The 18,224-nt window shown below is 45.3% G+C and overlaps 1 protein-coding gene across 2 annotated transcripts in view; it reads right to left on the bottom strand.

The window, feature by feature from the left end:
• The window catches only part of ergic3 (ERGIC and golgi 3), a 71,795-nt gene extending 54,313 nt beyond the window's left edge, over positions 1–17,482 (bottom strand). For both annotated transcript variants that reach the window (XM_087994662.1, XM_087994663.1), the window contains exons 1-6: positions 17,369–17,482; positions 16,696–16,766; positions 8,313–8,400; positions 6,694–6,813; positions 3,331–3,421; positions 1,742–1,907 (exon numbers count right to left, since the gene is read on the bottom strand). In XM_087994662.1, the coding sequence (XP_087850788.1) occupies positions 1,742–1,907; positions 3,331–3,421; positions 6,694–6,813; positions 8,313–8,400; positions 16,696–16,766; positions 17,369–17,456 (624 nt within the window). In that variant the 5' untranslated portion in view covers positions 17,457–17,482. The remainder of the gene's footprint in view (positions 1–1,741; positions 1,908–3,330; positions 3,422–6,693; positions 6,814–8,312; positions 8,401–16,695; positions 16,767–17,368) is intronic.
• Between the last annotated feature and the right edge of the window lie 742 nt (positions 17,483–18,224).

Here is an 18,224-nt window from a genome sequence, read left to right as displayed (position 1 = left end):
CCCCAAGAGCCAACAGGTGACCACAACCACCCTCCCGTCCCCAATAACCAACAGCTAACCACAGAGCCCTCCCGTCCACAATAACCAACAACTGACCACACCACCCTCCCGTCCCCAATAACCAACAGCTAACCACAGAGCCCTCCTGTCCCCAATAACCAAAAACTGACCACACCACCCTCCCGTCCCCAATAACCAACAGCTGATCACACCACCCTCCCGTCCCCAATAACCAACAGCTGACCACACCACCTTCCCGTCCCCAAGAGCCAACAGGTGACCACAACCACCCTCCCGTCCCCAATAACCAACAGCTAACCACAGAGCCCTCCCGTCCACAATAACCAACAACTGACCACACCACCCTCCCGTCCCCAATAACCAACACAGCTAACCACAGAGCCCTCCTGTCCCCAATAACCAAAAACTGACCACACCACCCTCCCGTCCCCAATAACCAACAGCTGACCACACCACCCTCATATCCCCAATAACCAACAGCTAACCACAGAGCCCTCCCGTCCACAATAACCAACAACTGACCATACCACCCTCCCGGCCCCAATAACCAGCAGCTGACCACAGAGCCCTCCCGGCCCTCCTGTCCCCAATAACCAAAAACTGACCACACCACCCTCCCGTCCCCAATAACCAACAACTGACCACACCACCCTCCTGTCCCCAATAACCAACAGCTGACCACACCACCCTCCCGTCCCCAATAACCAACAGCTGACCACACCACCCTCCCGTCCCCAATAACCAACAGCTGACCACACCACCTTCCCGTCCCCAATAACCAACATCTGACCACAACCACCCTTCCGTCCCCAATAACCAACAGCTAACCACAGAGCCCTCCCGTCCACAATAACCAAAAACTGACCACACCACCCTCCCGTCCCCAATAACCAACAGCTGACCACACCACCCTCCCGTCCCCAATAGCCAACAGGTGACCACATCACCTTCCCGTCCCCAATAGCCAACAGGTGACCACACCACCCTCCCATCCCCAATAACCAATAGCTAACCACAGAGCCCTCCCGTCCCCAATAACCAACAGCTGACCACACCACCCTCATATCCCCCATAACCAACAGCTGACCACAGAGCCCTTCCGTCTCCAATAACCAACAGCTGACCATACCACCCACCCAGCCCCAATAACCAGCAGCTGACCACAGAGCCCTCCCGGCCCCAATATCCAACAGCTAACCACACCACCCTCCTGTCCCCAATAACCAACAGCTCACCACAGAGGCCTCCTGTCCCCACAAACCAAAAGCTCACCACAGAACTCTCCCGTCCACAATAACCAACAGCTAACCACAGAGCCCTCCTGTCCCCAATAACCAAAAACTGACCACACCACCCTCCCGTCCCCAATAACCAACAGCTGACCACACCACCCTCATATCCCCCATAACCAACAGCTGACCACAAAGCCCTCCCGTCCCCAATAACCAATAGCTGACCATACCACCCTCCCGGCCCCAATAACCAGCAGCTGACCACAGAGCCCTCCCGGCCCCAATATCCAACAGCTAACCACACCACCCTCCCGTCCCCAATAACCAACAGCTCACCACAGAGGCCTCCTGTCCCCACAAACCAACAGCTCACCACAGAACTCTCCCGTCCACAATTAACAACAGCTTACCACAAACACCGGAACAATTGACCCTGATAACCAATGTTTAACCACAATTATTATCCCACCTTCTCCTTGCAGACTCACTTTATTGACCTCTAGGAATCCATACACCTGGCAGCCCTCATTCTTCTGCTCCTGCAGCTTCTGCGTGAATCCTTCCCTCATGCATTGCTCAATGGTGTCTGCATTTTTGAACGCCCAGCCTTTCCGTCTGTACGCCTCACGTACATCAGCACATGTGTTGCAGCATCTGTGTGGACAAATTAGCACGTGTTACTGTAGATACTTGCTGCACAGGGAAGTATTATTCATCTGTAATGACACATGAGCTCTCAGCAGCCAGAGTCTGCAGATCAGAAGTTCTAGCTGGAGAGGGACATCTCTCTCCCATCCTCTTTGGGCACATTCCAGAGCATCATGTTGGGGAAGATCACTGCATCTGTCCTCCTGAAGGACGAGGGTTGCCGCTGGGTGAGAGGTGGATATGGACTTTCAGAATGGGTTTAATAAAGTAATACATACAGACTTACTCACACTAAAGCACAGGACTAAATGGATGATGTTAACTTGGAACAGGATTGGCTAAGGGAATAGACAATTGTGGTGAACAAATATTGTTCTGACTGGGGGACAGGCACAGGAGTTCAGAAATCAATATTATGACTATTGTTTTACTAGCTATATAAAATATTGGACTCTGGAACACAATTTCATTGTTAGTGGACAAGACAGAATGTGGACTGCAGTGGCTCATGAAAGTAACTCACCACCACATTCTCCAGGACAGTAGGGATGGGCAATAAACCAACTAATGGCTGTCCGTGAACCTTTTGAAAAATATGCAACATATTAGACTTGTTGGCAAACTGAAACAGCAGTGGCAATGACAAATACCAACATGGTCAGGGGAGAGAAAGTGCAGCATGAAGTTGAGAGTTATTGTTCATATTTGAGCATTCGAGTAAAAGGTTGCTTTATAGACTGGGGGAAAACAGTGTCCCTAAACCTCAATGTTGTGACAAATGCTCTTCTTAATATACGTTAAAAGCTGGTCTTGGGTATTCAGGGTATAAGACTTATCAAAACAGTCCCAGGAAATAAAGATTGGAGTTACAGAGAGACTAAAAAACTTGAGGTTATTTTTTCTCAGAGTGAAGAAGATTAATGGAGATTTCATAAAGGTGTTCAAAACTGAGGGGTGTTGATATGAAGGAAGACACTGTTTTTACTGATTGGAATGTCAGTAGCCAAAGGATATGGCTAAGTAATTAGCAAAATAAAAGGAAATCAATCTTAAAATCACCACCTTAGAATATGGCAAAAAGAGATTCAAGAACTTCCAAACAGGAATTGGACAAAGAAACAGATGCAAAGCAAAGGAGAAAGAGTAGTGGAGTGAGTCTAATTGGAGACTGTCACAGCACTGATGGGTGAAGTTGGTGAGCACCAACTGAAGGAAACACAGCAAAGCACCTCTACTGTCTGCTACTGGGGATTGCAGGATGGTGACTGAGGGGCCGGCTAACCTGTTAATGCTCCTTCCCAATCAGGATGTGCTCTAACTCCCCTTGGACCCAGGGTCTGGAGCCATGATCCTCCTGGTCTTCAGCTCAAAGAAGGTTTCCTTTCATTCTGATTATCTCAATTGCCAAGAACTGATCAGAGACACTCACTTCATGTCCTCAGATTCTGCCCCATAACAGCTCTCACATCGGTCTGGGTCCAGCTTTGTTGAATTGAATACCTCCTCCTGTTTTCCCAACTCTGAAACAAATAGAAACAACACAAGGAATTCGCAGCAAGCGAGAAGAGGGGGGAAGCAAAACACAAAACATGGGTCTGGAGAGAGAAATAACACATAGAAAATGGACCCAGATCCAGAGAGAAGAGACAGAGGAACAGCACATGAAGTACATACTGAGAGAGAGAAATAACAAGGAACTGGGGCCAGAGAGCGAGAAACAACAATATGGAATGGAGAGAGAGAGAGAGAGAACACACATTCAAAGACAGAAACTGAACTTACACAAAGTTTTGGTTAGGCCAACAAATGCTACATCCTGCTCTGGTCACAGCACTTTAGGAAGAATGGGAAGATCGTCAAGAGTACTTGGAAGATTTACCAGAATGATTCCAGGGAAGTAGAATTTTAAAGATAGGATTCGTTGGAGAAGTGGGGACTGTTCTCCATGGAGCAAAGGAGATTAAGGAGAGATTTAACTGATTAGATAAGCAAAGAAAAACGAGTTCCATTGGTTGATGGTACAAGAACCAGGAAATACAGATTTAAAGTTTTGGTCAAGAGATGCTGGGAAGGGAATGTGAGAAACAGCAACTGGTGATGATCTGGAATTCACTGCATGGAACCCAAGATCTTTGATTGTTTCAAAAGTAAAATGAATATGCACTTGAGAGAAATTAACTTGCAGAGGTTATGGGATGGAGCCTGACTGGATTGTTTTATGGGGAGTCAGCATCAATCCAATAGGCCAAATGATTCTACAAGAAATAGCACATGGAACAGACCCAAAGAGAATCAGAAATAGAAGCAGCAATTGGCCAGTGGCTTAATCTGCTATTCAATAAAATCTTCCACCTGAATTATTCTATTTGATCATGTCCACCTATCGCTTGCTTCCTTTCTATCCAATATCAATCTGTGACTTGAATATACTAAAGTAGTACATGAGACATGGACCAAGTAGAAGAAACACTCGGGGAAGATAACAGAATGATACAAAGATGTGCCACTGCTCAACAAAGCAAAATGACCCACCCAGATTAACCACTGACAACCATCACGGAAAATTAATCAGAAATCTATGGATTAGAACCAGAACTCAATCGAAATTTGAAAAAAGTGCAGACTGACCCTGAATTCCAGTGGCTCGGAGAGTAATTGCCAAATTATCCTTAGGTAGACTCTAGTTTTGATTCATGCTCATACATAGTTCAGTTAATTAGCCAGAGTCAGGGCAATAGTGGATCAAGCAATCTCCCCGAGGTAACAGTGGCTGAAGGACCTGAACTTAAGGGAATTTATATTTGCCAGGAAATGGTGTTGGAGAGACTGTTGGGTCTGAAGGTTGATAAGTCCCCGGGGCCTGATGGTCTGCATACCAGGGTACTGAAGGAGGTGGCTCGAGAAATCGTGGATGCATTGGTGATTATTTTCCAGAGTTCGATAGATTCGGGATCAGTTCCTATGGATTGGAGGGTGGCTAATGTTGTCCCACTTTTTAAGAAAGGTGGGAGAGAGAAAGCAGGAAATTATAGACCAGTTAGTCTGACTTCAGTGGTGGGAAAGATGCTGGAATCTATTATAAAGGATGAAATTATAACACATCTGGGTAGCAGTAACAGGATAGGTCAGAGTCAGCATGGGTTTATGAAGGAGAAATCATGCTTGACTAATCTTCTGGAATTTTTTGAGGATGTAACTCTGAAGATGGACAAAGGAGATCCAGTGGATGTAGTGTACTTTGACCTTCAGAAAGCTTTTGATAAAGTCCCACATAGGATGTAAGTGAGCAAAATTAGGGCGCATGGTATTGGGGCAAAGTACTGACTTGGATTGAAAATTGGTTGGCTGACAGGAAACGAAGAGTAGTGATAAATGGCTCCATTTCGGAATGGCAGGCGGTGACCAGTGGGGTACCGCAGGGATCAGTGCTGGGAACACAGCTTTTTACAATATATATTAATGATATAGAAGATGGTATTAATAGTAACATTAGCAAATTTGCTGATGATATAAAGCTGGGTGGCAGGGTGAAATGTGAGGAGGATGTTAGGAGATTACAGGGTGTCCTGGACAGGTTAGGTGAGTGGACAGATGCATGGCAGATGCAGTTTAATGTGGATAAATGTATGGTTATTCACTTTGGTGGCAAGAACAGGAAGGCAGATTACTACCTAAATGGAATCAATTTAGGTAAAGGGGCAGTACAAAGAGATCTGGCTGTTCTTGTACACCAGTCAATGAAGGCAAGCAAAGAGGTTCTTCTGCAGCTGTACAGGGCCCTGGTGAGACCACACCTGGAGTATTGTGTGCAGTTCTGGTCTCCAAATTTGAGGAAAGACATGCTGGCTATTGAGAGAGTGCAGCGTAGGTTCACGAGGTCAATTCCTGGAATGGCGGGACTATCTTATGTTGAAAGATTGGAGCGACTGGACTTGTATACCCTTGAGTTTAGAAGACTGAGAGGGGATCTGATTGAGACGTATAAGATTATTAAAGGATTGGACACTCTGGAGGCAGGAAACATGTTTCCGCTGCTGGGTGAGTCCCGAACCAGAGGACACAGCTTAAAAATACGGGGTAGACCATTTAGGACAGAGAAGAGGAGAAACGCCTTCACCCAGAGAGTAGTGGCTGTGTGGAATGCTCTGCCCCAGAGGGCAGTGGAGGCCCAGTCTCTGGATTCGTTTAAGAAAGAGTTGGATAGAGCTCTCAAAGATAGTGGAATCATGGGTTATGGAGATAAGGCAGGAACAGGATACTGATCATATTGAATGGTGGTGCAGGTTCGAAGGGCAGAATGGCCTACTCCTGCACCTATTGGCTACTGTCTATAATTTTAAATTGGACCCAGCCCCACAATAGACAATACATCTACGAGTGTGTATCAGCACAGACTGAAGAAAGTACTGGGCTCAAATGCTATCCTTAATCTTCAATGAATAGCTGATGGATTACATACAGGCTTCATAAATGCAGAGAAATCATTTGGAGGAAAACCAAAGTTGGGTTTCTCCTGAAGGAACATTGATGTGAAGTGTTGTGCATCACTGACTCCCATGGAAGCACCTCAGGCCGTGGGAAATGGATAGAAAAACCTGCAGTTTTGTTCTCAAAGTACAACCTATTTTAGAACGCTGCCCAGTGACATCAACATTTACACAAATCCTTAACAGATTAACGTTCGATCTCAATGTCCCATTGTGTCCCCGTGAACAGTTACATTGTAATTTCAGTTTAAAAAGCTGTGTGTAGAGGACTTGGTCATCTCTGCTCCCTGTCAGTCTTTGCTTACCGTGCTTCTCCACCTCTGGACTGACGGCATTGCCAACCAGGTCCAGTCTCTTTTTGAACAGATTGTGCTCTACATCAAGCTGCTGCTCTCCAGCCACATCCATTGCATCGATACTGAGATCTGTCAGTGGACATGGAGCTTTATCATTAACATTGAAACATACACACAAAAGCACAAGCATCCTTAAGGGATCTTTCTTTCATTTTGACTTTTTTTTTAATGCGAATCAAGCTTGGAATCTGTCTTTGGTCGCAGGGTGGTGGTGGGCGGGGGGGGCGGAGAGAGAATAGACGACAGATTATTTCTGGAGTTAGCTGTGACTCAATACAGCCTGCTGCCATCACAAATCAGAAAGCAAACTCAGAACAACAGCTGAATTCAGTGCTTCCAGAAAGATCCCAGAGGATCACAAAAGCAGATCTACCAGCAGCCAGAGAGAGAGAGAGGGAGGGATAGTGACAAAAACTTGCAGGCACAACAGGGATTTAGGAAGGAACCCAAAGCTGATGAAAGCACAGGAACCTACATTAAGGATTTTAGAGTGGCATTGTGGCTCAGCCGTTAGCACGGCTGCGTCACAGGGCAGGGATCCAGGTTCAACTCCACCCACAGGCAACTGCGTGGAGTTTGCATCTTTGCAGTGTCTGCCTGTTTTTTGTCCGGGTGCTCGTTTTCCTCCCACAGTCCAAAGATACGCAAATTAGGTGGGCTGGCCATGTTAAATTGTCCCATAGTGTCCAGGAATGTGCAGGTTAGGTGGGTTGGCCATGTGAAATGCAGGGTTTCAGGAACAGGGCATGAGCAGTAGATTGGGTCTGGGTGGGATGCTATTTAGAGGGTAGGTCAGAGTCATAGAGATATACAGCACGGAAACAGACCTACCCAACCCAATCTAGTCCCACCTGCCAGCACCTGGCCCATATCCCTCCAAACCCTTCCTATTCATATACCCATCTAAATGCCTCTTAAATGTTGCAATTGTACCAGCCGTCACCACATCCTCTGGCAGCTCATTCCATATCCGTACCACCCTCTGTGTGAAAAAGTTGCCCCTTAGGTCTCTTTCCCCTCTCACCCTAAACCTATGCCCTCTAGTTCTGGACTCCCCGACCCCAGGGAAAAGACTTTGCCTATTTACCATTTCCATGCCCCTCATAATTTTGTAAACCGCTATAAGATTATCCCTCAGCCTCTGAAGCTCCAGGGAAAACAGCCCCAGCCTGTTCAGCCTCTCCCTATAGCTCAAATCCTCCAACCCTGGCAACATCCTTGTAAATCTCTTCTCAACCCTTTCAAGTTTCACAACATCTTTCCGATAGGAAGGAGACCAGGCAATATTCCAACAGTGGCCTAACCAATGTCCTGTACAGCTGTACATGACCTCCCAACGCCTGTACTCAATACTCTGACCATTAAAGGATGTGGACTTGATGTGCCAAATGACCTGCTTCCACACTGTAGGGAATCTATAATTCAAAAAGGATGGGACTAATTCACAAGGGAAAGCTGTGAAAACAAAACATTTACAGTGGAGACAGTAGGGGGAATTAGGAATGAATGACAGTGAAAGAGAAGACAAGGAAAAGAAAGTATATTTGAGAAGTTGCATTAGTACTCACAAGCACAGGGCATGTGTGGGAAAATAGTGTCAATATTGATTTTTAGCTTTTCACCTCGTGACGTATCGACATAGAGCTCTGGATGAACCTAGAGAGGGAAGGAAAATGCCAGCATCATCATGAGAGTGAGAGAGAGAGAAAAAATCAGAAAATAGAAATTATACATCACCTTTTAACAAGATTACCTGCGTTTGATTTCTGTACAGTGAAAGGTGAAAAAAAAATTGACCACAATGGTAAGTATATTCAAAAACCGAAAATACACTATTTGAAAACCAGTTGGTCCCAAGGTTTTAGGAGAAAGGATTCCTGGTGTACTGACAACACCTTGAGCTCTTATCTTATTAAACAGCCAAATGTGTGGCATCTTATTGAATACCTTCAGAAACTCCAAATGTATTACATTCACTGTTTGCCCTTTATCCATCCTGCTTGCTACTGCCTTAAAGAAGGCTAGTAAATGTGTCAGGCATGATTTCCCCTTCACGATGCCATGCTTTTATTTTTATTTCTTTCTTCATTCTTTTGCCTTAATATTCTATGTTTTGGTTTATTTTTCTGTGTTTTAAGTTGGCATCAGAGAGTTACTATATAACACTTTTCACTTTTTTTTGTAACTATATATGTGGCAATAAATCAAATGCGGAGTGTGTTTGAGCGTTTCACGTATTTCTAAATGCTGTACTATCACATCTTTTATAACTGAGTCTAAGACTTTCTCAATAACAGATGTGAAGCTAACTGGCCAATAGTTACCTATGTTTTGTCTCCTTCTCTTTTTAAATAAAGGTGCTCGTTTGACAGTTTTCCATTCCTTCGGGATGTTTCCAGAATCTAAGGATTCCTAGAAGATTACTAGCTGTGCATCCACTGTCTCTGCAGCTACCACCTTCTTTTAATATCCAAGGGTGTGTCCCATCAGGTCCAGGGGAAGCATTGACCTTAGCTCTATTAGTTTCCCTAGCACTTTCTTCCTCGTGACTGTTATTGTATTTATTTCCTCTTCTCATTTTGCCCCTTGAATATTTAGGGATAGTTCGGAGACAATTTTGGGATGCTGGGGTGGGAGAGTCCAAAACTAGTGGGGTATAGCTTTATGGTGAGAGGAAAAAGATTTAATACGAAGGGCCAACCTTCTCCACACAGAGGGTGGTACGGGTATGGAATGAGATACCAGAGGAAGTGATGGGAGGCTGGTACAATTACAACATTTAAAAGGCATCTGGATGGGTATACGAATAGGAAAGGTTTAGAGGAATAAGGGCCAAGGGCTAGCAAATGGGACTAGATTTATATAGGATATTTGGCTGGCATGGATAGTGGAACTGAAGGGTCTGTTTCTGTGCTATACATCTCAATGACTAAGTTATTAGTGTCTTCTCCTGTGAAGATTGATGGAAAGTATTTATTCAACTCCTCTGTCATTTCCCAGCCTCTTTCTACAACTGACCAATGTTCACTTTAGCTTCACTCTTCCTTTCTGTATATTTAAAGAACCTTTTAGTGTCTATCTTGAGATTACTTGCAATTTTACCCACAACTGTTTGTGGAATGACTGTTATATTGCTACTTCCTTTCCCAAAACATAAATAATTTCTAGTAAACAAGAATAAAGTGACAACAAAGGCAAACAGGCCAAAATATTCCATAATGAGAGGTCAAAGAGTATATATAATGTCAGACAGTTCGATCATCAGTGCAGAGTTTATGAAAATGTTGTTTTGTTCCCAAATGGAATGAGACCTAACCTTCAAATGAGGTAGGAAAAAGGTCAGCAGTTATCCAGTAGTTGTCCCATGTCCATCGGCTGGGATACAAACGGCTGATTGTCACAGTGTAAACTAAGGATATTATTAAACTGGAGAGTTCAGAAGAGATTTACTAGGATGTTGCCAGGAATGGATGGTTTGAGTTACAGGGAGAGGTAGTCTGGGACTATTTTCACTGAAGCATAGGAGCTCACCGTATACAGGTTTGTAAATCATGAGAAGTATGGATAAGGTATAAAGCAGGTGCCTTTTCCATAGGATGGGGAGTTCAAGACTAGGGGGGCATATTTTTAAAGTTAGAGGAGAAAGATTTACAAAAGGATGTTGGGCAGTTTTTTTAAAAACACTGTGGTTCGTGTGTAAAATGTCGTAGTGGATAAGGGTACAGTTACAATGTTTAAAAGATATTCAGAAAAGTACATGAATAAGAAATGTTTGGAGGGCTACAGACCAATTGCAGGCAGCTGGGACTAGTTTGGTTTAGGATTATGGTTGGCATGGACTGGTTGAACCCAAGGGTCTGTCTCTGTGCTGTAAGACTCTATGGCTCTTCAGAATTCATAGACGACATAAAAGTTTGCTCTGTAGGTGGAGGATTGTGACAGCTCCAGGTTTTGAGCTAAAAGTTCCATTGTAGAAGAGATATTTGAAATTTCCAAAATACAAACTGGACATCAAGAAGGTTTGTTCCTTAAAAGAACAGTCCACTTATTGGGACTTTTCAGTGATAAATAAAGTTATCAATGAAATTTCATTAGCAGCCAATTTACATGCTAGTCTTTAAAAAAAACGACTAAACACATTACCCAAGAAGGGCCCTGACACGATAAATCAATTACTTTCATGAGTTGTGTAGCTGTTGGTAGACATGTGCAACATTCCTTACTTTGTTCAGAATTGATTGGTAGCAATTCTTGTGTCTTAGTCAGAAGGTTACGTGCTCAAGACCAAAGGACTTATGTGATACAATTCTGATGGAGTGTTACTTTCGTAGGTGCTGTCTCTTGAATGAGATGTTCAACCAAGGCTCCGTTCAGGGGGGTATAAAATCCCACGAGGTTCTTCAGAGCAAGGGAATGCCTTTCCTATGATGTCCTAGATGATATTTCTTCCTTCTCCTTGTTAGGCAGTTCCTTGAGTTTGAGGATGATTTGCTTTCACATCACAATTAGTTCTCAGGTCAAATGCATGATCTACAGTGTCTGTCCTAAGTAGGGCAGATGATCATTGAGGGAATGGGAGGGTGGAACGCCTGAGTTGCTATGTAGCCTTTTTTCTAAAGACAGTTTTCTGTTCAATTTGCCATCAACAATGAAATTCAAGGTTTTCCAATGTTCTCCCCCTACTTTCAGCAACCTTGGGCCAGTGTTTCCTCGGTATCAATGGGATGCTACACTTTCTCAAGGAAAAGGAATACAAGATATAGGGGCCTTGTGGCACAATGGCAGTGTCCTTACCCCTGGATTGGGAAGCCCATGTTCAAGTCCCAACTGCTCAAAGACTGGAGAATAGCAAATGTTGTTCCCTTGTTAAAGAAGGGGAGTAGCCACAACCCTGACAATTAGAGACCTGTAAGCCTTACTTCGGTTGTGGGCACAGAGATAGGATTTATAATTATCAAGAAAGGAATGAGTTGTTTAGGGATAGTCAACATGGTTATGTGAAGGGTAGGTTGTGCCTCACAAACCTTATTGAGTTCTTTGAGAAGGTGACCAAACAGGTGGATGAGGGTAAAGCAGTTAATGTGGTGTAAATGGATTTCAGTAAGGCGTTTGATAAGGTTCCCCACGGTAGGCTATTGCACAAAAACAGAGGCATGGGATTGAGGGTGATTTAGCAGTTTGGATCAGAAATTGGCTAGCTGAAAGAAGACAGAAGGTGGTGGTTGATGGAAAATATTCATCCTGGAGTTCAGATACTAGTGGGGTACCGCAAGGATCTGTTTTGGGTCCACTGTTGTTTGTCATTTTTATAAATGACCTGGATGAGGGTGTAGAAGGATGGGTTAGTAAACTTGCGAACGACACGAAGGTCAGTAGAGTTGTGGATAGTGATGAAGGATATTGTAGGTTACAGAGAGACGTAGATAAGCTGCAGAGCTGGGAGTTTAATGTGGAAAAGTGTGAGGTGATTCACTTTGGAAAGGGTAACGGGAATACAGAGTACTGGGCTAATGGTAAGATTTATACTAATGGTAGTATAAATGTGCAGAGAGATTTCGGGTGTCCAGGTACATATATCCCTGAAAGTTGCCACCCAGGTTGATAGGGTTGTTAAGAAGGTATACGGTGTGTTCGCTTTAATTGGTAGAGGGATTGAGTTTCAGAGCCATGAGGTCATGCTGCAGCTGTACAAAACTCTGGTGCGGCCGCACTGAGTATTGCATACAGTTCTGGTCAATGCATTATAGGAAGGACGTGGAAGCTTTGGAAAAGGTTCAGAGGAGATTTACTCGTATGTTGCCTGGTATGAAGGGAAGGTCTTATGAGGAAAGGCTGAGGGACTTGAGGCTGTTTTCGTTAGAGAGAAGAAGGTTGAGAGGTGACTTAATTGAGACATACAAGATAATCACAGGGTTTGATCGAGTGGACAGAGAGAGCCTTTTTCCTCGGATGGCGAGGACTAGCACAAAGGGACATAGCTTTGAATTGAGGGGTGATAGATATAGGACAGATGTCAGAGGTGGTTTCTTTACTCAGGGAGTAGTCGGGGCATGGAACACCCTGCCTGCAACAGTAGTAGCCTCACCAACTTTAAGGGCATTTAAATGGTTATTGAATTGACATATGAACAAGAATGGAATACTGTAGGTTAGATGGGCTTCAGACAGTTGCGCCAACCTGTGGAACCATGGAGGGCCGATGGGCCTGTACTGCGTTGTAATGTTCTATGCTCCAGAGGTCTGTAATAACTCATCTGAACAGGTTGATTTGAAAAATAGATTACTTCTTCATAAAAATGAAAAATTAAGACAACCTATCTCCCCCCTCACTCTTGTTGTCTTTGCATGTAAATATTGAATTGGCTACATGGGTTTTTTTTACTTAGGGTGCTTATGAGTTGGAAAAAAATAGAAAAAAGGTCGCAGTGATTTTGGGTGTGGGAAGGTCCCTCAGTCATGTGTAACAGCACTTCTGGGTAGAAAAAAACAAGATATGAAGTAAATGTTGACACACTCATGGCACTCCGAAAGCACTAACTATAAGCATGATATTCCAACTACACGTGAAAAAGGAACGATGGCATAACCCTGGCCCACTTCTTATCCTTACTCTACTCAACTTTAATTTTGTGCATAGCAGACTTCAGCAATTGACTTAGCATACTTTTGTTACTTTTCAAAATTTCCATGTTTATCTGAATTTTCCATCCCCTTGCATCTAAAAACTATTACTACTGCTTCGTAGTCAATTTTATAAATAATAATACTCTGGATATAAGAAAGTAATTCCAATATCTCTCAGCTAAAATCCCAACCTTTAGTGTGGAGGTACATGGCTTCACTGATTTTGCTTTGTTTTACATGAGACTAGCAGATTACATACTAGGTCGCCTTCATCTTTCAGTTGTACATGCCCAGGCTGTCTGATGACAAAATCAATTAATTTCTTTGAAAATCAAATCAAGGATGGGCAGAAGACTGCAAGTCCCTATTTAACACTGCTTCAATTTATATGGTACAGTGGCAGTGTCAAACACTAGATTTGTAGTAATGGTACTGAAGAAGTACAGTATAAAGTTAAAAGCCATTTAGAAAATATATTATAAGTAGGAGTTGGTCTTAGAAAAAGCATAGGAGCTGATAAAATAATGGTTTTATTTTGTACAGATCCTAAGATAGTCATTTAGCCTAACTTGGTTCACTTGTCCAAAAACAATCTACAATCCTCTCAAGACAGATTAATCTTTTTGGAATGAATATTACCCTGCTGCTCATTACTCATGCGAAACATAATTTTCTGATAACTTTATATTCTTCTCATTACTACCAATAATTCAATCCTGTGACATTTAGGTTCAATCCTGTGCCTCTTCCCTGTACTATATCTGGGACCTGAAGGTTTAATTAATGTCCCACTTGATGCAAAGCAGGCAAACACGCAGTTCAAATTGCATGTGATTTATTCATCATTTTTCTGGATACTGCTGTCTTCAGTTTTAATCAGCTGTTCTAAGCAGAATACAAGGGCATCTAACTGGCATGGTCCTGTCCTAACAATGAAAATTGGGATTTGTGACGTTATCGGGTCCTGTTGCAAATTATGCAGGGAAGCCGTTGTGGTTTTCCTGCCACTTAAAAGACAATGGGAAAGCAATGCATCACCTATTGCCTAAATCTTCGCTGCTGCTATTGACCAGTTGTCAGTTCCTGGTCGTTTCAGGAGGGCAGTTGGCTGGTAGCATGAACAAAAGCATGGAAGTTAATTGGGATTCGAAAAAGGTGGTGCTGGAAAAGCACAGCAGGTCAGGCAGCATCTGGGGAGGACAGTTGACTTTTCGGTCATAAGCCCTTCATCAGGAATGTCAGTCCTGATGAGGGGCTTATACCCGAAACGTCAACTCTCCTGCTCCTAGGATGCTGCCTGACCTGCTGTAAATTTTCCAGCACCACCTTTTTTGACTCTGACTCTCCAGCATCTGCAGTCCTCATTTTCTCCATGGAAGTTAATTGTTGAGTTTTGACCCTGCCAATACCAAATGGGCACTGGAGTTTCACGTGCACCTTGTTGACCTGCCTTCCCAACTCCCACACTCACTGCGGTTTATAACAGCTCTAATTAGAATTTTTAGACAAGCAGGAGGCTGGAGGAATGCAGCAAGCAGCAGGAGGTGGAGAAGTCAACGTTTCAAGTATAATCCTTCTCTAATCATATTTTGAGCATTAACATCTCAACATATCAGCTGGGTAAATGCAGAGTTTGGGAGAAAATTGCAAGTCTTAAGCATTCTTGTTATTTATATAAATGATCTGGATGTGAATATAAGAGGCACGGTTAGTAAATTTGCAGAGGGCACTAAAATTGGAGTTGTAGTGGACAATGAAGAAGGTTACCTCAGAGTACAACGGGATCTTGATCAGATGGGCAATGGACCAAGGAGTGGCAGATGGAATTTAATTTAGATAAATGCAAAACACTGCATTTTGGAAAGGCAAATCAGAGCACGACTTCTACAATTAATGGTGAGGTCCTAAGGAATGTTGGCAAACCAAGAGACCTTGAAGTGCAGGTTCATAGTTTTTTGAAAGTGGAATCACAGGTAGATAGGATAGTGAAGGAGGCATTTGGTATGCTTTCCTTTATTGGTCAGTGCACTGAGTATAGGAATCGAGAGGTCATGGTTCAGTTGTACAGGATATTGGTTAGGCCACTTTTGGAATACTGCATTCACTTCTGGTCTCCCTGCTATACGAATGATATTGTCAAACTTAAAAGAGTTCAGAAAAGATTTAGAAGGATGTTGCCTGGTTGAGCTAAAGGGAGAGGCTGAATAGGTTGGGGCTATTTTCCCTGGAGCATTATCAGGTGAGGGGTAACCTTAGAGAAGGTTATAAAAACATGAGGGGCATAGACAGGGTGAATAGGCGAGGTCTTTTCCCCCAGGGTAGAAGAGTCGAAAACTAGAGGGCATAGGTTTAAGGTGAGAGAGGAAAGATTTAAAAGATACCTAAGGAGCAACTTTTTCACACAGAGGGTGGTGCGTATATAGAATGAGCTGCCAGAGGAAATGGTGGGGACTGGTACAATTACAACATTTCAAAGGCATCATTATACATACGAATAGGAGGGTTTAGAGGGACATGGGCCAAATGCTGGCAAATGGGACTAGATTCATTTCGGATATCTTTTTTGCAAGGTTTGTGAAGGTTGTAGGATATCTGGTTGGCATGGACGAGTTGGACCGAAGGGTCTGTTTCCATGCTGAACATCTCTACCACTCTACCAGCCCCTAGAAATAGGGGATATCGACCAGTCCTCACCAGCTGCTTCCTTCAGGTGAAAATGAGGCAGGAGAAAGGGCGACAACTCAAGAAGTCCTTCACATGAAGACTAGTCTGCTGCCTCCACCACTTCAATCTGTCACAGGTTGTTTACTTTTCAGTCTAATTAACTGACATATCATATCTAAACTACGTTTCTTCAAACTATCGGAAAGTTCCTGATGAATGATCGACTGTCCACATTAAGTGACTGTGGTCTAGAATCTTTAAAATCCAACAAGTCACTGCTGTATCTTCTGAAAACCATTGGTATAATCAAATTCAAGTACCACAAGGATTGACCTTACACCTCTAATAGGGTGTGAAATATGGAGGATTAAAAGCCAAATGTTTTTCGAACTTGCAAACACAGGATCAAAGGGGCCACGATCTCAGCATCTCCCAAGCCTGGGAGCAGATTCCCAGGTACTGGATACGATTCCCATGCGAAGCTCCACAATTAACAGAATGACCCAGGTTCAAATCAAACTTCCGTGGAAAATATCTAAACCATATTTTTATCATTAATAAATTTCTGAAAATATTACTACTCCGGAATCAAGTAACTAAAGGTGATAATATCAGACAGAGTCAGGTAGCTGATTTGGGGAAGATGTTCACAGGAGACACTCACCTCCTTTGTGAGGTAATACTGGAGCTCAGAGAAAAACAGAAGCAACATGATAAGGCTGCTGACCAATGTCACTGTGGAGCAGGAAAGACAAAAGGTCAAGAGGCTGCAGTCAGGGACACTCCCATGACAACCAACATCAGAACTCTGACAGATCAATTCCCCTCTGACTGTCCCATTCACAGTCTCCCTCCTCCTATGTCGCATTCCCCTCACTGTCCAATTCCACCTCCCCTCTGCCCCATTCTATCTTTGCTCCTGTCACTCCCCCTCCCCATCACCAGCTTTTCTCCGTCTTCCCTCCACCCCCGGGGTTGGGGTGTCTCTCCCCCCCCACCCCACGGGCAGGGGTCTCTCTCTCTCTCTCATCCCCCCCAGGGCTAGGGTCTCTCTCTCTCCCCCCACGGGGGACGGGGGACGGGGGTCGGGGGTCACCCTCACCCGAGGTCACCCTCACCCAGGGGTCTCTCTCTCCCCCTCCCCCCGGGGTCTCTCACTCTCTCCCCCTCCCCCCGGGGTCACCCCCTCACACTCCCCGTCACCCTCCCCCCGGGGTCACCCTCCCCCTCACCCGGGGTCACCCTCCCCCTCACCCGGGGTCTCCCTCCCCCTCCCCCGGGGTCTCCCTCCCCCTCCCCCTCCTCCCCCCCCCCCCCGGGGTCTCCCTCCCCCTCACCCAGGGCCCCTCCGCAGGTTTTCACTCGGAAATCCTCCAGGGTTTTCGGATAAGCATCGAACCGCCGCAGCCTCCGTAGCGCCTCCATACTGCCCCCGGAAACGCAACCTGCACTTCCGGGGGAACCGGCACCGCCTCCCATTGGCCGCCAAACCGCGACGGGTTTCCCGGGGGAAGAGGCAGGGGCCGGGCACCAGCGGGTCAGAGGTCAACAGCCGTTTGTCATCAATGTCGGAGGGTCAGGGCTGAGGGAGTGGGCACTGTCAGAGGGTCAGTGCTGAGGGAGTGCCGCACTGTCGGAGGGTCAGTGCTGAGGGAGTGGGCACTGTCGGAGGGTCAGTGCTGAGAGAGTGCTGCACTGTCGGAGGGTCAGTGCTGAGGGAGTGGGCACTGTCAGAGGGTCAGTGCTGAGAGAGTGCTGCACTGTCGGAGGGTCAGTGCTGAGGGAGTGCCGCACTGTCGGAGGGTCAGGGCTGAGGGAGCGCCGCACTGTCAGAGGGTCAGTGCAGAGGGAGTGCCGCACTGTCAGAGGGTCAGTGTTGAGGGAGTGCCGCACTGTCGGAGGGTCAGGGCTGAGGGAGTGCCGCACTGTCGGAGGGTCAGGGCTGAGGGAGTGGGCACTGTCAGAGGGTCAGTGCTGAGAGAGTGCTGCACTGTCGGAGGGTCAGGGCTGAGGGAGCGCCGCACTGTCGGAGGGTCAGTGCTGAGGGAGCGCCGCACTGTCGGAGGGTCAGGGCTGAGGGAGCGCCGCACTGTCGGAGGGTCAGGGCTGAGGGAGCGCCGCACTGTCGGAGGGTCAGTGCTGAGGGAGCGCCGCACTGTCGGAGGGTCAGTGCTGAGGGAGCGCCGCACTGTC

The sequence above is a fragment of the Chiloscyllium plagiosum genome, unplaced genomic scaffold (assembly GCF_037043375.1).
Source record: "Chiloscyllium plagiosum isolate Xiang-an unplaced genomic scaffold, Cpla_swu_hap1 HiC_scaffold_15, whole genome shotgun sequence".
In the NCBI taxonomy this organism is placed as follows: Eukaryota; Metazoa; Chordata; class Chondrichthyes; order Orectolobiformes; family Hemiscylliidae; genus Chiloscyllium; species Chiloscyllium plagiosum.
This window is presented reverse-complemented; position numbering and strand designations above follow the sequence as displayed.